This window comes from Falco biarmicus, chromosome 5 (genome assembly GCF_023638135.1).
Source record: "Falco biarmicus isolate bFalBia1 chromosome 5, bFalBia1.pri, whole genome shotgun sequence".
Taxonomy (NCBI): domain Eukaryota; kingdom Metazoa; phylum Chordata; class Aves; order Falconiformes; family Falconidae; genus Falco; species Falco biarmicus.
In genome coordinates, this window is record NC_079292.1 from 34,582,652 (window position 1) to 34,599,427 (window position 16,776).

Here is a 16,776-nt window from a genome sequence, read left to right on the forward strand (position 1 = left end):
TGCTGAAAATACTCTGAACACCAAGAGCATAAAACAGAAATCATTACTGTCTTTAGATCAGCTTTCATAATAGCCTATACACTAACAGACTAAAGTTGATGTTTGTACTCCTCCCCATACACAACTTTTTACCTCATTTTCTACCCTGGTTTTCCGTTATAAGGGTGAACCCAAGGTTAGTCCTCTGAAATAAGGAAAACAAACTGCCATTTGCTAAGCAAGAAAGAGAAAATATACTTGCTTTCATGCATATAGTCAAAAGTACCAAAAATGAAAGACCTTACTGCCAAGTCACTTGCAGAAAAAAACAGCAACTCTAAGAAAGGGAGAAAAACTAAAGCTCACACTGTTCTAGTGCAGTTGGTCATTAATAAAGAATGAGTCACGACTCCAGAACTCAACAGCATTCACTTAAGTCTTCCAGAACAGAGTTAACCATATAGAGAAAATGAAAAGAACCTCCCAAGATACAAAGCAGCAAGAAGAAACAAATAGGACAAAAATCCCAAGTAAACTAGTACATACAGTTAGATGAGGTAATCAAATTTATAATTCATATCCTATTAACATATGGAGCAGAAGCCAGAGACAACATCAAATAGCCACACTGTGAATCCACTGATATTAAATGATGTCTGGGGGGAAAAAAATGTGATAGAGAAGGGGGAAGGCAAACAGGGTAAAAATATAATGGAAACCACAACCTTCCGTGGTTTGCTGAAACAAGATTTCATGAAAGCTGAGACAATGCAGGCTATCCCAGCTGCTTAATATATTACCATGTGCATTCCATGGGAATTACTTTGTGTGATATTTTTGCAGAAAAGCACACACACATTACTTTCATGTGATAAAATCTGCCAAATGAGACTGAAGCACCCCACATACTAATGCCTACTACTCTATCAGAAACTCACCACCTGAAACACCTCATTACAACACGGCCAAAAGGAAAAATGTAATTAATGTAGGACATCCATAGCTTGGAAACACACTGGAAAGCAAAATGCTTTAAGTGAGAATTCTGGGTCTGTACCACCTTACACTGTGTTTATTCCATCTGGAGTGAAGTTTCACTAGTTTGTGAGCCATTCTAAAATCCTGCTGCCACCCAAAGGAACAATTTGTGATCCAATGTGCTCCTTAGACCAATAGAAAACTAACCCAGCCAAAAATAAGCACACACAGTTCAATGTACTCTTTCAGCCTGCTAAATGAAATCACCCAGAGATCAAAGGAGCACAGTTACCAAGCAAGCAGAAGTGCAACACACAGGCAGGTAGGTCTAGAGGATGGAACTGCTCCTACTGGGAGCAGTGAAACTTCACATCAGCCCAGCCACTTCACGAAGTCAGAGAAAACACAAGTGTCATTTTTTCTCTGTATCAAGAGAGACATGGCAAAGAACATTACTGAACTAGCAGTTGCATTAACCATGTGCATTAGTATTGTGGATGTGGAATAACTGAAACAGAGTTTTGTAACATCTTAAGAGATTTAGTCTCAGACAGACTTTTTTTTTTAAAAAAGGAACAATGAATATGTAGCAAATTTACAAACTACTAATTCACAATAGTTTTAGCCTCTCATATAAACTATGATAATATAGCTGCTTTCAGGAGAAACTTCCTGAAGAAGATCCCAATAAAAAACTATGTGGGGGGAAAAAATAAAAAGCTGCAGAAAGAAAATATTTACCACCATCCAGTAAACTGCTAGACTGACCTTAAAATGGACAAAACCAGAAGAGTAACTTTTCTCTGTATACATAAAAAATGGATGTACATAGCTAGAAACAGCTTGGAGGACAGTATGACTATCCTTACATTTACGGCACCTAAGAGCAGTAAAGAACTCAAAGTTTTAACAACTCGAACTGAACAAATTGCCTGCCCCATCAGTTCTGGTTGAAACAGGTATGGTAAACTGGCACAAGCAAAATCTCTACTGAATTTTCCAGCTAGCTAAATGCACTTCTCGGCACCCTCAGAGATGCACAGACACAACTAATTACATATGCTCTCTTATGCCGAGATCAGCGTGAGCTGAAATAGTCATTTGCTGCCATATGCTGGAAAATTGAACTTGAAGATTATCACATTCTAAACGTGGCTACATACAGTCAGGTACTACACTACGATATTAAATCTCAGAAAAATGATCCACGTGCTTGGGAGCCCAGCATTGCAAAGAAACACTTTTAGAAAACAGTCACGGAATGAAAATACTTCTACAATAAAACCATATGGACACAACTCGGATCTGTTGGTGGGGAGGAGGGAGGCAGCTGCCGATACCTTTCCTCCTGTGTCCTCAAACTAGGCCAGACACTTGAACCCGCGTCAAGCCCCACCGTTTCATTCAGGAACGCTCGGCAGCGATAGGGCACGCAAAAATCTTGACGTTACCAAGTTACCCACTGACGAGGCTCTGTATCCACCGGCTACCGGCGCACGGGCCAGGAGAGAGGCCAGCGACGTCCAGCAGCACCCCTGGGACAGGCGGCCGGTAGACAGAACATGTCTCCTTCCTCCACCTCAGCCTCAGAGCCTGCTCCGCGGAGGCCAAGCCCCGGCTCCGGGGCTGCCCACCTCCGGCGGAGAACGGCCTCTTCCCGCACCGGGGCCGGCTCTCCGCGCAGCCCGGAGCCGAGTCGGGGCGGCGTGGGACGCTGCCGGGGCGGCTGGCGCTGCGACGTGCCGCCGCACCCGCGCCGGACAGGGCCCAAGCCCGGCCCGCCGGCCGCGACCCCCTCCCGCGCAGCCGCGCCGGGCGGCGCAATGGGCCCGCGTCCGCCGCCGCCGCCAGACCCAGGCCCGCCCGAAGGCGGGACGGCCCGGGTCCCGAGGGGTGGGCCCGGGTCCCGAGGGGAGGATAGGCACCCACGCAGGGGCCCGGCCGCCCCTTCCCGCGGCCCGACAGCTGGGACGACCCCAGCCCGGACACGGCGAGGCACCCGAGGGGCGAGGACGGCAGCCACGGCCACCCGCGCGGGACCCGGGCCCAGCCCGCCCCCGTTACCTTGCCGCTCGGAGGCGCCGCCATGTTGCCTACGAGTGTTTATGATGACGTTGCGCTCTTCACGTGCTTCCCCGCCGCTCCACAACAACCCCCGTCAGCCCCTCCGCGGCCGGGCGGGCGGCGCAGGCGCACTCGGGCGGAGCAAGCGCCACCGCCGCCGCCGCCAGCGCCGGGGCAGGGAGAAGCGCGCCGGCCACGGACGGGAGCGGCCGGGCCCGGCGGGGGGCGGGGCTCCGGCCACGGGGGCGGGCGGGAGAGCCGAGCCCCGCCCCCCGCCGGGGCCTCCGCGGGCGGCGGCAGCCTGCGCTCCTCGCAGCGCGCCGGGAGGGAAGCGGGGAAAATGGCGGGTTTATTTCTTTTTCTGTCGGCCGTGTCCCGTCCCCCGCAAAGGCTGCGCTCTTTTCCCTTGGTCTTTCCGCTCCGTTTGAATCCCTCACGCGCGGCGCCCTGCCAGGCTGGCCGGTGCCCCGCCGCGGGGAAGCGGATTGCGGGTGGGCCGGGCAGGCAGCCCCCGCGGCCCGCCGCGCTGCTCCTTGTCCCGCCGCGCAGGCTCCAGGGGGAGGCGCGGGGCTGAGGGGCGGTGGAGCCCGGGCTGCAGCCGGGCCGTTACCCGGCGGGGCGCTGCCGGCCCGGGGCGTGCTGCCCCTCCGCGGCGCTGCGAGCGGCAGTGGCCCGGCTGGGTCGTACAAGTATGGCCGTAAGGGGAAGGGAGCCCGGCGGCTCCTCACCCTGACAGCCTTTCCTGAGCCACAATGACAATTTGAGGGCTGTTGAAAATCTGATACAAAGCACACATTGTACTCTCTCTAGTTTTCTTTCTCTTCCCACTCTTGCACGATGTAACCGTCAAGGAAATAACTGGCCCACAGGCGCTGCTAAGCTGCCCTAATACTCATGGACCAGATTTCTGCTGTTACTGAAAAATACACCACTTGCAGGATGATGGCTTTCGACACGGAACACGTTCGGTTTTATCACAGGATAAAGTAAAATCCCATCAATGTTAGAAAATATTCAGCATTCATACGTATACAGATTTATAAAGTCTGAAACAATCCTGCAGATGTCAACAGGTTTTGATTGGGCGTCTTTACCTCGAAAAGCTTGAAAAAAATTAGCTTTCAGTCAGCGTCTACACCATTTGATCCTGCTGAAAGCCATAAATAAAGATGGTTTTTAAGGTGTCTGTTATATTCAAGCACCTTATAAAATCTTTTGAGCAAATAGTATATCCCCAAATATTGTTTATTTGAAACAGATTAATGAGCTGCTCACAGGGAAGTGATTTGCTAATCTGAAGGAGTAAAGGTAATTTTTTTCTTTGTCCTGTGCTGGTTTTGGCTGGGATAGAGTTAATTTCCTTCATAGGATGGGCTGTGTTTTGGATTTGTGCTGGAAACAGTGCTGATAATACCGAGATGTTTTTATTATCACTGAGCAGCACTTACACAGAGCCCAGGCCTTTTCTGCCTCTCACCCCACCCCAGCAGCGAGCAGGCTGGGGGGGCACAAGCAGTTGGGATGGGACACAGCTGGGACAGCTGACCCCAACTCCGACAAAAGGAATATTCTCTACCATATGACATCATGCTCGGCATATAAAGTTAGGGGAAGAAGCAGTGGAGGACATTCAGAGCAATGGCATTTGTCTTCCCAAGTTACCGTCACCCGTGATGGAGCCCGGCTTTCCTGGGGATGGCCGAACACCTGCCTGCCCATGGGAAGCAGTGAATGAATTCCTTAGTTTGCTTTGTTTGCGCACTTGGGTTTTGCTCTACCTGTTAAACTGTCTTTATCTTAACCCACGAGCTCTCCGGTTTACTCTTCTGATTCCCGCATCGCACCGCGGGGGGGAGCATGTGAGCGGCTGCGTGGGACGGCTGCCGGCGGGGGTTAAGCCACCAGTGTCTGTCATAAAATGGCATTACAATTTACTCCGGACTTCTCAAATTAAAACCTCATTTGGCTAGGTTAACACCCATGCTTTACTTTTTACCGTGGAAAACCAGATTTGCGGTTCTCGAGAAAAATACTGATTTGCTTCAAAGTTGTGGGAGCCTGTCGTTACTCTACATAAACATGCATAAGGATGAGAAAATAAAATAAAACCACAGTCAGAACACAAGTCCTTGTAGTATTACCTAGGTCTGGAAAGCTGTATGGGCATAGAAAAAATGGGCATCATAGCTTTGATGGTCCCTTGCTTTGAATTTAGTAAGAGCACAACGGAGTGTTACGGTGAATACAAGGAAGAAGGCTACCCATTAAAAATGCATCACCATAAATGAATTGCTTTGAGAAGTGAAATTGTCATTGCCATCTTCCACACTCACAGCAGTTTCATCTTGTTTGGTCTTCCATGTCTTCATTTCCATCCTCTCCCTTTCTTATAATTTTCTTTATTTCTTTCTCCTTGCCACGTAATTATACATTACACACCCATGTGTAATCCCATTCCTCTCTCCACTTCCTTTTCATCTCTCAGCTCCCTGAATTCTGCAGGAACACCGGAGACTTCCTTTGCTTAGCTCCATGGCATACTGTCATTCTGGCCCACCACTGAAACTGCTTTGTCAAGATTTCTTTCAAAGTTCCTTTCCTAGGAGAAGCTCAGAATTAAGATTCCCATCTCAGTTTCATTAGCCTATATCACAATTTACAACAGACTCCTTGAGGTCTGCCCTCATCACTAGCATGACTGCCATCTTCTAGTTCTCCTATCTCTTGGACTTGATCACTAGCATATTCAAAGCCTCCCTCTCTTTGTAAGTAATTGTGTCAATAAAGATATATTTATCTCATGACTCACCACTTTATTTCTACTACAGCCATTAATCCTGATCCAAATTCAAATCTTTTTTGATCATCTGCAGGCAGCTAACAACAGACAAGATGGTTTTATCTTCCTTCAGACTCTCTTAGCATCCCTCCTGCTCTCTCTTCCCCCAATATCAACATCCACCTGTCTCCAAGGCCTACAGCTTGGCTGATGCTTCAGTCTTAGGTATGTCTCTGGATTCTCTCTTTTATGTTATAGCTAGCACTCTTGCAGACTTTACAACAGCACAATAGCATAGCTTTCCCTGTCTGTCCACACAGCTAAACATTTTTTTCTTGTAACACTCTGTTTGCTGAGAGTGACTGACACCATTTTGACCTGTTCAGACTCCTGCAGGATGCTTTTGCAAAGGCCATTTCTCTAGTCCCTATCCCTTTAACCCTCTCACCAAGCCCCTCCTGTACATCTACCAACTCGCATCCATCTCTAGGGCCCAACACAAAATGCCCTTTCTCCCTCTAAGGAGGATTACCTCCCATGATTACTCACTGCCAAAGATCCAGCTTCCACATCAAGCCAGCTCAGTGCTAGACTGCCTATTTGTAAAGTTTTTATGCAAGAAATTGCGTGGAAGGCTTTTTCCTCAACCTGACTTTCATGGAAAGCAAAAACTCCCTCAGAAGTGCACCAAGCTATCTCATTCGTCTTTATTTAAATGTTGTCCTCCTTTTTCATAGAAAAGGTACCCCCAAAACTGGTGCCAAGTTTATGGAACTAAAACGACCACTGATGGTGCTGACCGCTACATTGTCTCACTGTTTCCTTGTCTATTTTGTTTGCATCCATGAGTTGTTTCTTGCCTATTCTTTGATTGTCAGTGGGACTGGATAGAGTCCTTGATTTTCATACAATCATAAAATAATTTAGGTTGGAAGGGACTACGTCATCTGGTCCACCTTGCTACTGAAAGCAGGACATATTTAGTAGCTGGGTCAGATTGCTCAGGGTCACTTTTGCTTTGTGACAGAGCATATGAACTCTTGGCAGACTCAGAAACGCAACTGCAGAGGCACCCTGCAATCAGTTGAGAATCATGCTTCTCAACTGAAGGACTGAAAGAGGGACCAAAAAACAGCACGTGAGGGTTAGATACATGCTCTGAGTGGAATGCTTACAGAAGATCCAGCTCTGAGAAAGACAAGTGTTTTCTCTATTTTCTCCACTGAGGGTGGCTAAAAAAAATCTTGTTTATTCCTGACCCAAATGAGAATTAATGGCTGCTTTTCAAAAAATCTGGTCATTTAAGGGAAAACCAGTTCAAGAGATTGCCATTCAAATTCACCTATTTCCTTGCATTAGAGACCAAGATAAAGAATCTAGCACAGCAGGACCTTGTTCATTTATGAGATTTCTTTAAGATACTATGGTACTACTACTACAAGTTTCTTCTTTCAGTGTTTTCATCGCTAAAAACATGCTAATTAACAGTTAATTACGGTGTCTCTGTAGGCTCACTGAATGCTAACCTGTGCTCTTCTATGCATTTTCCCTTTAGCTTCCAGCATTCCCATATTGATTTCTACGGTCACTCAATGAGTCTAGAAACATTGAGTGGGGATTGGAGAATACTAAGATGCAGACTCCACATAAGAGCAAGTAAGATGTGCGCAGTGAGGAAGAGCTGCTGTGAGGGGAGAAGGGGTTTAACACAATGGGTTTATGTATCTACCCACAAAATCAGAGTTCCTTTGCCGAACATGGAACTATAACTCAAAATAATGGCAAAAGTGCTCTTCAGAAGAAGGATGGGAGAAAAGGATCACTTAGCAGGGGACAGGCTAACACAGAGAAGCTCGGAATAAGTTTTTGAAAGAGATGAAGCTGTGAAAATACCCAGGAAACAGTGAATTGTTTCTAGACTGATTTTCTCAAACATTTTAATCTAAATGAAGATTATTTAATTTGTTATGACTAGTGTTATGACTAGGTATTGTTGCCAGACCTGTGCTAAAGTAATCAGTGTAAAGTAATCAGGGAGTTGCAGTTCAAAATCTGACCAAAAAGACACAACTATCTTTCATTATTCCCTAAGAAAAAAAGCAGCTGGGGGTTTGGAGATTACACTTGGAGAAAACAAGAGGTAGATGAAAGGTACAATTAAAAAAAAAAAAATCATTGACCAGCAAATACTTCAATATTCCTGAAGCTCAATGGAGCCCAAATGATTATAGAAGCATCACGGAGTTCTGATTAAGCCTTGAGCAAAAACCATGGAGAAACAATGACTTGACTAAAACCCTGTTTAAAACATTCCTGATCTTTGGCTCTAGAGTGGTACCCAGCCCTACTCAACATGCAGTTTAAAAGGAAGAGATTAAAATAAGGAAAAGAAGCTCCTGCAGTCTTCAAACATAGACTAAAATGTATACACAGATGGACCCATCATTTTGCAAATATACAGGTACACTGCAAAAGCAACATACAAGTTACTCTGAAAAACAGCTTTACAGAGGAACATTGTATGCCAATGGAAGAATGGTTAGAAATGTAACATTTATCTTTATTTGAAGATACTTTAAAGCTTTGATTCCCAAGAATTTCCCAGGAAGCACCATAACAGAGGAAACAATAGCCTCCAAGGCTGTGAAACAAGCCCAAGATGAAAAGCTTGCACTCCCCTTGTGTAACCAGAACAGAGAGCAGCACAGCATCACCTGACAGAGCTGTCAACTAAGTAAAGAATTAAAAGATAAATCCCATTTGTATTACTGCTGGACATCAGTCAATACTTACATGCCCAACATTAATAACATTTATTGGAACATGCAGTCTTCAACTTGTCATCTATTGAAAGCATTAAAATTCAATACACTTGTTTCTTACCCGGCCTTAGGACAACCCCAGTCCTTGGGAATTATCCATTATACCTGAACACAGGTACAGTGCCACTGAATTACACCCTTGAGTTTGAAATTCATCTTCACTAAGTGATAGTTCTCACACAACAACCACGCTTGCTCTTTTTGTTGCCCAGACAAGCCTTCTCTCAGAGGTGCCTTCAAGTCAAGCTTGAGATTTCTCAGACTTAGCATTGAGGCTTTACTTTCCTCTGAGGGAGATGTGCTCAGCGCAGCTCCTTTCTCCTTCCACCAGACATAGAAAAGGAGTTTCTGCTCTAAGTTTCTTTGGTGAACATTCAATAGATCCCAACAGGACTCTTCCTGGGTCTCCCATCCTACCATGCTGCTCTCAGTGTGCCGGTCAGTCACTGCTTGCCTCACTATCAAGAAGGCAGAAGTGTTTCAGAGTATTCTCAGTCCCATGGACTAATTTACTCCATGAGATACATGACCATCTTCTACCTAGTTGCCCAATCTACTACGCATTCCTCTTGGGCCCTTCCCCCTTGTTCTTTTGCAAACTGTCATTGCATAACCATGAGTATATTGTTATTCAAGATGGAAAGCAGAATAGCTTTGCTCTCAGGTTGCAGTATCACAGGACTACAGAAAGGTTGAGTTTGGCTGGAACCCTTAGAGATCATCTAGTCCAACCCTCCTGCCCAGAGCAGACTACTCAGGGCCTTGTCCAGTTTGAGTATCTCCATAGATACAGATACCACAACCTCCTCAGTCAAGCTGTTCCAGTGTTTGGCCACCTTTGGAGTAAAAAAGATTTTTCTTATGCTGAGATGGAATTTCTTGTATTCCAGTTTGTGTCCATTTTGTCCTTTCACTGGACATCACACTGAAGTGAGCAGCTCCACTTTCTTTCCTCCCTCTTGTAATGTACTTTTAAACATTGACAAGATCCTCTAAGCCTTCTTGAGGCTGAACACTCCCAGCTCTATCAGCCTCTCTTTGTATGTCATATGGTCTGGTCTCCTAATCATCTTTGTTAGCCCTTCACAGGCCTCACTCCAGGATGTCAGTGTCTCTGTTGTACTGGGAAACGCAGAACTCCAGGAGCCTCTCACCAGGGCTGAGGGGAAGGATCCCCTCACCTAGCTTGCTGGCAATGCTCTTCCTGATGCAGCCCAGTTGGACTTTTTTGCTGGCTCATCACCAGCTTGCACCACAACACTCAGATCCTTCTGTACAAAGCTGCTTTCCAGCCAGCCAGTCCCCAGCCTGTAATGGTGCATTGCATTATTTCCGTTTACAAACTGAATGATACACAACACCAAGTTCCATAGGCCTACATAGCACTGGCAGGTTCCTCTCCCTTCTCCACAAGCCCATTAAGAAAACAATGAGGCAGTCTGAGGCTCTATGCTAAAGTCCAACCATTTGCACACTACACAGACAAGAAGTGAGGAAGAAGGGCGCCTTCAGCTTGGTGGATCACCCTTCGTTGGATTTTAAGTAGCCATCTGCTCTAACAAGGAATCTTTTGCCACATCAAGGTAGTCACAGCACCCCAGCCAGTACCAAGTGCGCAAACAGAAAGTGTTCCTGGCTTTCCTGTGGTTTCTGTTGCTGTCACAGCTGCAAGCACAGCTATTACTGCTACGCCAAGAGCTGCAGCAGCTGCTATTGTTGCTGTTCACATAGCTATTTCAGCAGAGTTCCAAGATCCATTCCTGTATTCTGAAGTGTCAACTGCCCACATACTCAACCCCATGAAAACCTGGCCCACACAAGTGCAGATGATGTCAAGTTCTTCCATCACAGGATCAATCTGCACAAACAAAAACCTCACAGCAGAGAAACAAAGATAGACAGTGCCAAGAATATCTTTCTCTTTGACCTTTTTTTACTGCTCACAGGAAACGGATCTATACCAATCCAAGCCTTACTTTGACAGATGCAACCCACAATTTTTCCAGGCTATTCCAGTTTGCCATAGACTACAGCAGACAGTAAATGGGGTGCTGTCCTGGACTCTGGGTGCAGCAGGACACCCAGGAGAAGGCTGCAGACTAGGTTTCTTAAAATATGAGGAACTCAAGAGAGGCACCACTCCTCAGTGTGAAATATATTATAAAGGAGATATGCCAGGATTTAGCTGTCACATGCTCTGGTTTTCCACATACAAGAAGAAAAGGTAAAAAAAGGATTCTCCTATCCTACTCCACAATTAGGAGAGCAGGAGGGAGGTCAGGCTCTGGCTACATCCATTGAAGTCAACCAAGTAAGCCTGGGGTACTGACCTACAGCCAGCCTTGCTGCTTAATCATTAGCATGCTCTTTTATATAATTATGGCCTATACCATTTAAAGTTTCTCGGACTAATACCTGCACACAGCATGGGGAACAGCACAGCCACTCCAAGCAGGCAGCATGTAAATAGGATTTAAAGGGCAGAAGACGACTTAATCACCTGGATGAAAGCTGTACTGTGCCCTTTGCTCTAGAGGCCAGACCTCCTTACACACCCTAGCCTACTTTATTTACCAGTAAAAAAAACATAGCCTCTGAGACCAATTAGTATCTCCTTTACTCACTAATTTTCTCTACCTCAATGTAGAAATTCAGATAGGATAGCTTTTCTAACCTATTCCTCTAAGAAAACACAAAACCCCTAACCTGCACAAGTAAAGCAAGCAGGTACAGTAATGCTCCACACTTGACTGCCTCCTGCCGCAAAGTTAGACAACAATAGGGACAACGAAATTAAGTACACACAGACTGAAATTAAAAGGAAGGAAATACCATTCCCCAGCAGCATTTATTTGTACTGTACGAGTGTGAAGGCATGGAGATGTAACAAGACATGAAGGCAGTACACTGAACGATGAGCTTTCTTCAAGTATTTGCACAGTATCACATTTTGTAAATCCATAACCATGGCTGTGAGTTCCTGTTTGTGAACCCACTATTTTATCTGTGCATATCAGGTATTAATAGAATTCCAGAACATGAAACAACCCAATATATATGAGATTTGTCACAAAGAAAACATCACAGCTGGTACAACAGATCACAAGTTTACAATAGCCTTGTTCTCTCAGTGGGACAAGAAACTTTTTTAGAATATGAAAGAAGCAGAGCAGACACTAACATGAAATACTCTGCATTTGTCATGCAAGGGGAGATTCATGATTACATCAGCCTCCACAGAGACTAGCTGGAAGCTGCCCGAGAGCGATGACTAAACAGAAGCTGATCTGTTGTTTGCAGATTGGCACAGACTCGTATTGCCAGGACTAGGAATGCAGAAAGCAGGAACAAATGGTAGTAACCCCGTCACTTCTACATATGCATTACAACACCATCAACAGGCAACATTTCCTGGAAAGAGCAGGAAACTAACAGAACAATTGTTTGAGGGTGGGGGTAGTCAATGCTGTTACATCACCCTAGCCATTCAAAAAGCAACACTAAGGATGGTTCTGCAACTAACAGAATTCTTCTCTTAACTTGCCATCATAATCCACTTCAGAGATCGTTCCATTTCCCATACAAGCTGAACTCCCTAAGCCCCTGAAAAAGATTCTGTGCCCCATCGCGCCAAGCACTGCAGTATTCACATACTAAAAGGATGGACAAGATTCCTTGAAGGCTCTACAGTACAATTTAGTGTCATTTTAAGCCTCAAACCAACTTCTCTAACCAGTATAGGCAAAACAACCCTTAATCATAAGATGTACAACTACTTTATATCACAAAACAATGAAAGAGTACACTGGCAATCAGAGGTGCATTGGATACTCTGCTGCCTCTTGCTATTTGAAACATTAACCATAGGACTCCAACTGCAGGGCGGAACTATAAGCTACATGCTTGCTCTTCACCATTCAATATAGCCCCTTTAACGAGATGCTGACACACTTTGGAAAGACTGAATCTGTGAAGGAACTACATTTACTCTGAAGAGCTCTCAGAATTTCAGGTTCTTGACCAAAAAATTCTCATTGAAAACAGAAAATAATTTCTGACACAAAATAGCTACTGACTTCTTGAAAGTACAAGCAAAAGGGCTAAGAACAGCCAAGCAGAAACTATGCAAACTCCTCTTATCTTGACCTGCTTTTCCTGTTGCTCACTGTTTTCACTCACCATGTCCATTCACTTCATATCCACAGCATCAGCTGAACAACAGTTTTCCACTACGGAAGCATGCAGAAACAGTCATTGTGGAGGTAGGACATCAGTAGGATACAAACACATAACTGGTGGAAAATTCCCAGTCCTGAGCCTTCATTCCATGTTTGACTTGCTCTGCTGCTCCATTATCATACAGGCAGTGTGCCTGGGGCTATCGTTAAAATAGCAAATGTGGTTCAACAGCAACTGCTTTTTCCTCATGAACTGTTCTGGGCTGCCAAAGACCAGTTCTGAGAATCGAAGCTGCATTCTGATGGGTCCCTGCTCACACTACAGTCTCTGAAGTATATGCTAGCATAACATAGAGCAACCTCGACAAGCCTGGTTTGGCACTTAAAGACATCTTTCATCATATCGTACTCAGATGGGTTCAGAAATTTGTTACTGTGTTTGTAACAAAAACACTACAGTCTCAGTTTTTACCAAGTCTCTTCCTAAGCCAGGCCACTGCCCCCAACCTCCAATAATTTTCAGAGCCACTTTATTACAGACTGTTCATCAAGTTTCAAATTGTGACTTACTAAAATGTAAGATAATTTTCAGATATGACAGTAACAAGAATTTCCAGGTTTGCTTTCTTGTATCGATTTTCAGTATACATTTTTCTTCTTTCTGTTGATCCGTTTCCACCTACATCTATTTTCACTTTTAATACTAGGTATTGATAGAATAGCAGTCATACTAAAGTAGTTCTTGTTTCCCTAGTTGATTGATTATTTGGAATTAATTTACCACAGAACTATTTTCATGTAAATGCACTGGTATATAAAATACTCTTAAGAAGTGTTTAAGAACTCCAGCTGCAGTAATGCAGCACTGGGAAAGTTGAGCTTTGTGAAACCTCTGCTAGCCAGTATTTTTGGGTTTTTTTTTTTCAAAATTTCTTTATACACAAATGCCAAATAGAATATCCCTATAATATTTGACAATGTCAAGTTAACTGATATCAAAAATGCTGTGTCCTTTTCCGTGTTGTTTTTTGCCCTGCTAACATCTTCTCTGGGTTCAAAGAAAAGTATTCTATTTGATTGAGCCCAATAAGCTCAACAAGCTTATCTTGATGAGAAAAATTCATTAAAACAATCATTATAATGCCTGTATGATTATATAGCACTGACAGCGCTTAAATCTTTAGGTATCAAGTGCTTTCCTCTTCTTTTTCCACTAAGAAAAGCTGGGTTAGGCAACTTAAGTTTCCCATTCTGAAAAAGAAAATACTTGTTCTCTTCTACTGTGAGACCCAAATTTGTTGACCTTTCAGAATGGAGTGATGGTTAGCTTTAAGAAGGGTCTGCAATTTATCACTTTCACCACCTCAAAAAAGAACCATTATATGAGTTTGGATCTGTCACAGGATATCAGCTTCGTGGCAACAGATGAGAAAGTAGTCCCCGCTGCCTCAGTCCTCTCAACTTGGATTTCTTCCAAGTCACTTCCAGCATCCAAGAATCGGGAGTCAGGTACAAGAGGTAGCAAGGACTCACCATTGAACTTCCACATTGTCTCTTCACTGGTTTGCAGGCAGGACATGACCAACTGTTGGAGAAAAATTGTTGTAATACTGCTACTCATCTTTTGTTGTCATACTTTCAAATTGCTTTGCTTCTGGGTGACCTACAATGAAATATTTAAAACGTCTGCAAGAGATCAGCAAGGGTAGATACACTGAAAAAAAGACTTCTCCAGAAGTAAGAGTAGGTCCTCTTGAGAAGAAACAACGTTCTCAAACTAAGAGAAACTGGGTATTACTGCTGTAGTACCCCCATCACTGTCTAGAAGAGCGGAGAAGCAAAGAACATGTATGTTTTCCTTTCTCATACAAGGGGATCTCCAGCAAAGAAAATTTCCTGTAGTTTTCATTAACACCATTAACAAGGATCAGTGCAGCCAACAAGCGGAAACGGGGACAGAAGCTCTTTTTCACACTCACTCTGCAGCTGCATCAGGTCATGCTGCTTTGCCCAAGTGAGCAAAGCAGTGGAAATAGATGGAAACAATTATTTCTGCATTTGTCTTTAAACATCCTGGTATTGAATACAATACCGTCCAGTGGAATATGAATGAGTACACAGCTCCTCCCTACAGTCATAAACATTATTTTAGGGCTGTAGAACATGTCAATCAATTGAAGTTTTACTAAACTTAGCCAAAACCTTAAGTCTTGGAAAAAACCCAAGGATCAAAAGAGATCAGCTGGAAATGTTTTCATCTTGGAAGTAGAGCAATATATCATTTTGAATGGATTACAGTACAACTTTCTCCAAGCCAAAATATTTTCTGTTATCTTGGACAGAATATCACCTTTGTCACAGTGGTGGCTGTTTCATAGATTCTCACTTTTCAACCCATCTGAAGACAACAAACATTCCAGATCTTCCACAACTTCTCCATCTCATACTGCTCAATACAGTAGCCAATGACAGCTCCAAAAATGCAAGAGAGAAAAGTAAACACTTTTATTATTTGATAGAAAAGCCTAAATTCAACAGACTGCTGCATCAGAGAGGCACAGGTTTGTCCTGAAGGGAAGAAAAAGCCTGGTGTTGAGCAGAATCCCCTGAAGAGTAGCATAAGCAACAGCGTCTAGCACAGTTAGAGAACACCAATCAGTTTTGGGGCTGTCTGTTGAACCTGTGCAGCAGCTAGTGCCAGGGATCTGTCTTCACCTGCAACTCCTTGACTCTACTTCCAAAATGAAAATTTATTTCAAGCTGATCTCTTTTGATTCTGCAGGTAACTGCTGTAGGAGTTATCCTCACTGCAAGATATATTACCAGACTTGTCAGGAAAAAAAATTCCTAAGCTTTAATACAAACTAAGATTAACAGAGTCAGTTAACTGTAAGATAATTCATCAATTAGGATATTCTATTCAAATCTTAAATAGGTTAGTATTGTGTCTGAAAGCCTGTTCAAAGTTAGTTGTAGACTCTTAAGCGAGGCAAAAAATGGTATTTCACAGAAGGAAAAACAGCCTAAGAAGTAATCATAGAAAAGTCTTGAATTAGGCAACTACCACTGCTGAGAAGACATGCTAGCCACTCCACCAAGAAACTGTTAACTCCACACCTCACAACCAGCACCTTCATCTTTTCCTACTTGCCGCCTTCTTTCTACTTCTCCTTTTCCTTCCACAAAAAGCAGAAAACTAAGAGAGGTGGCTGGCTCCAACTCCTATTCCCATACTCCATCATTCGTACCACCTAATAGCTTTCAGCTTGTGGAGATTCCTGACCTCCATTTGTCCTCAAGCAGTACTCCCACTCCTCTTACCTTCTTCAAACAGTGTTTTTTTTCTGAGAGCATCCAGCATTTTCAGGGAACTCCATTTGAGCTCCAACCACCTTCCATGACCTTTTGAAAAAGCTTTTTTCACCTGGCTTGGAAACTAGAGGTTTATCTAGAGGTTTATCTAGAGGTTTAATTACTAGGTTCTTCAAGAGCAGTAGTCAGAGATAGAAGTTGAACCCTAGAACAATAAAAGTGGCAGGGATACCGTTTGATGTGGTAGCACACAAAAATGCCTGTCCACGATGTCTGAACATTGAAGAACAGCATGCAGCCAAGGCAACACTCCTGCTACCCGACTGCTTCAAGAGACCAGCCAACACAGTTCATCTGGACACTGGATGTCCTCGTCTCAGAGCCACATGTGAGATCACTGCAAACCAGATGAAGTCATCACTCCCACTATTTACAGCTTGTTACACCCCTCTAAGTACTACACATCTGAATTTATTAGTGTCCTTGTCTGAACCAGTCTGCCTGGTCTTTCATAAATTCTGAACTGTAGTCTAAGTGGCATAAGACACTGTCCATAAATAATTCTTAACAGAGATACTGCTGCATTGAAGTGTTTGGACTGTGGTTTGTTAGATTTTATTTCAGGAAGTGATAAAGTTTCATAGGTAGCTCAAGTATTCATAGC

General features: G+C 44.1%; 1 protein-coding gene across 3 annotated transcripts in view; it reads right to left on the reverse strand.

Moving 5' to 3' along the window:
• TBC1D15 (TBC1 domain family member 15) overlaps positions 1-3,219 on the reverse strand; it is a 37,246-nt gene extending 34,027 nt beyond the window's left edge. The window contains exon 1 of one of the 3 annotated variants that reach the window (XM_056338966.1): positions 3,022-3,216. In XM_056338966.1, coding sequence (XP_056194941.1) covers positions 3,022-3,045 — 24 coding nt within the window. In that variant the 5' untranslated portion in view covers positions 3,046-3,216. Of the gene's footprint in view, positions 1-2,408; positions 2,519-3,021 lie in introns of those variants that run through there. The other 2 variants (XM_056338968.1, XM_056338967.1) reach the window with 2 other exon arrangements.
• Positions 3,220-16,776: the final 13,557 nt, after the last annotated feature.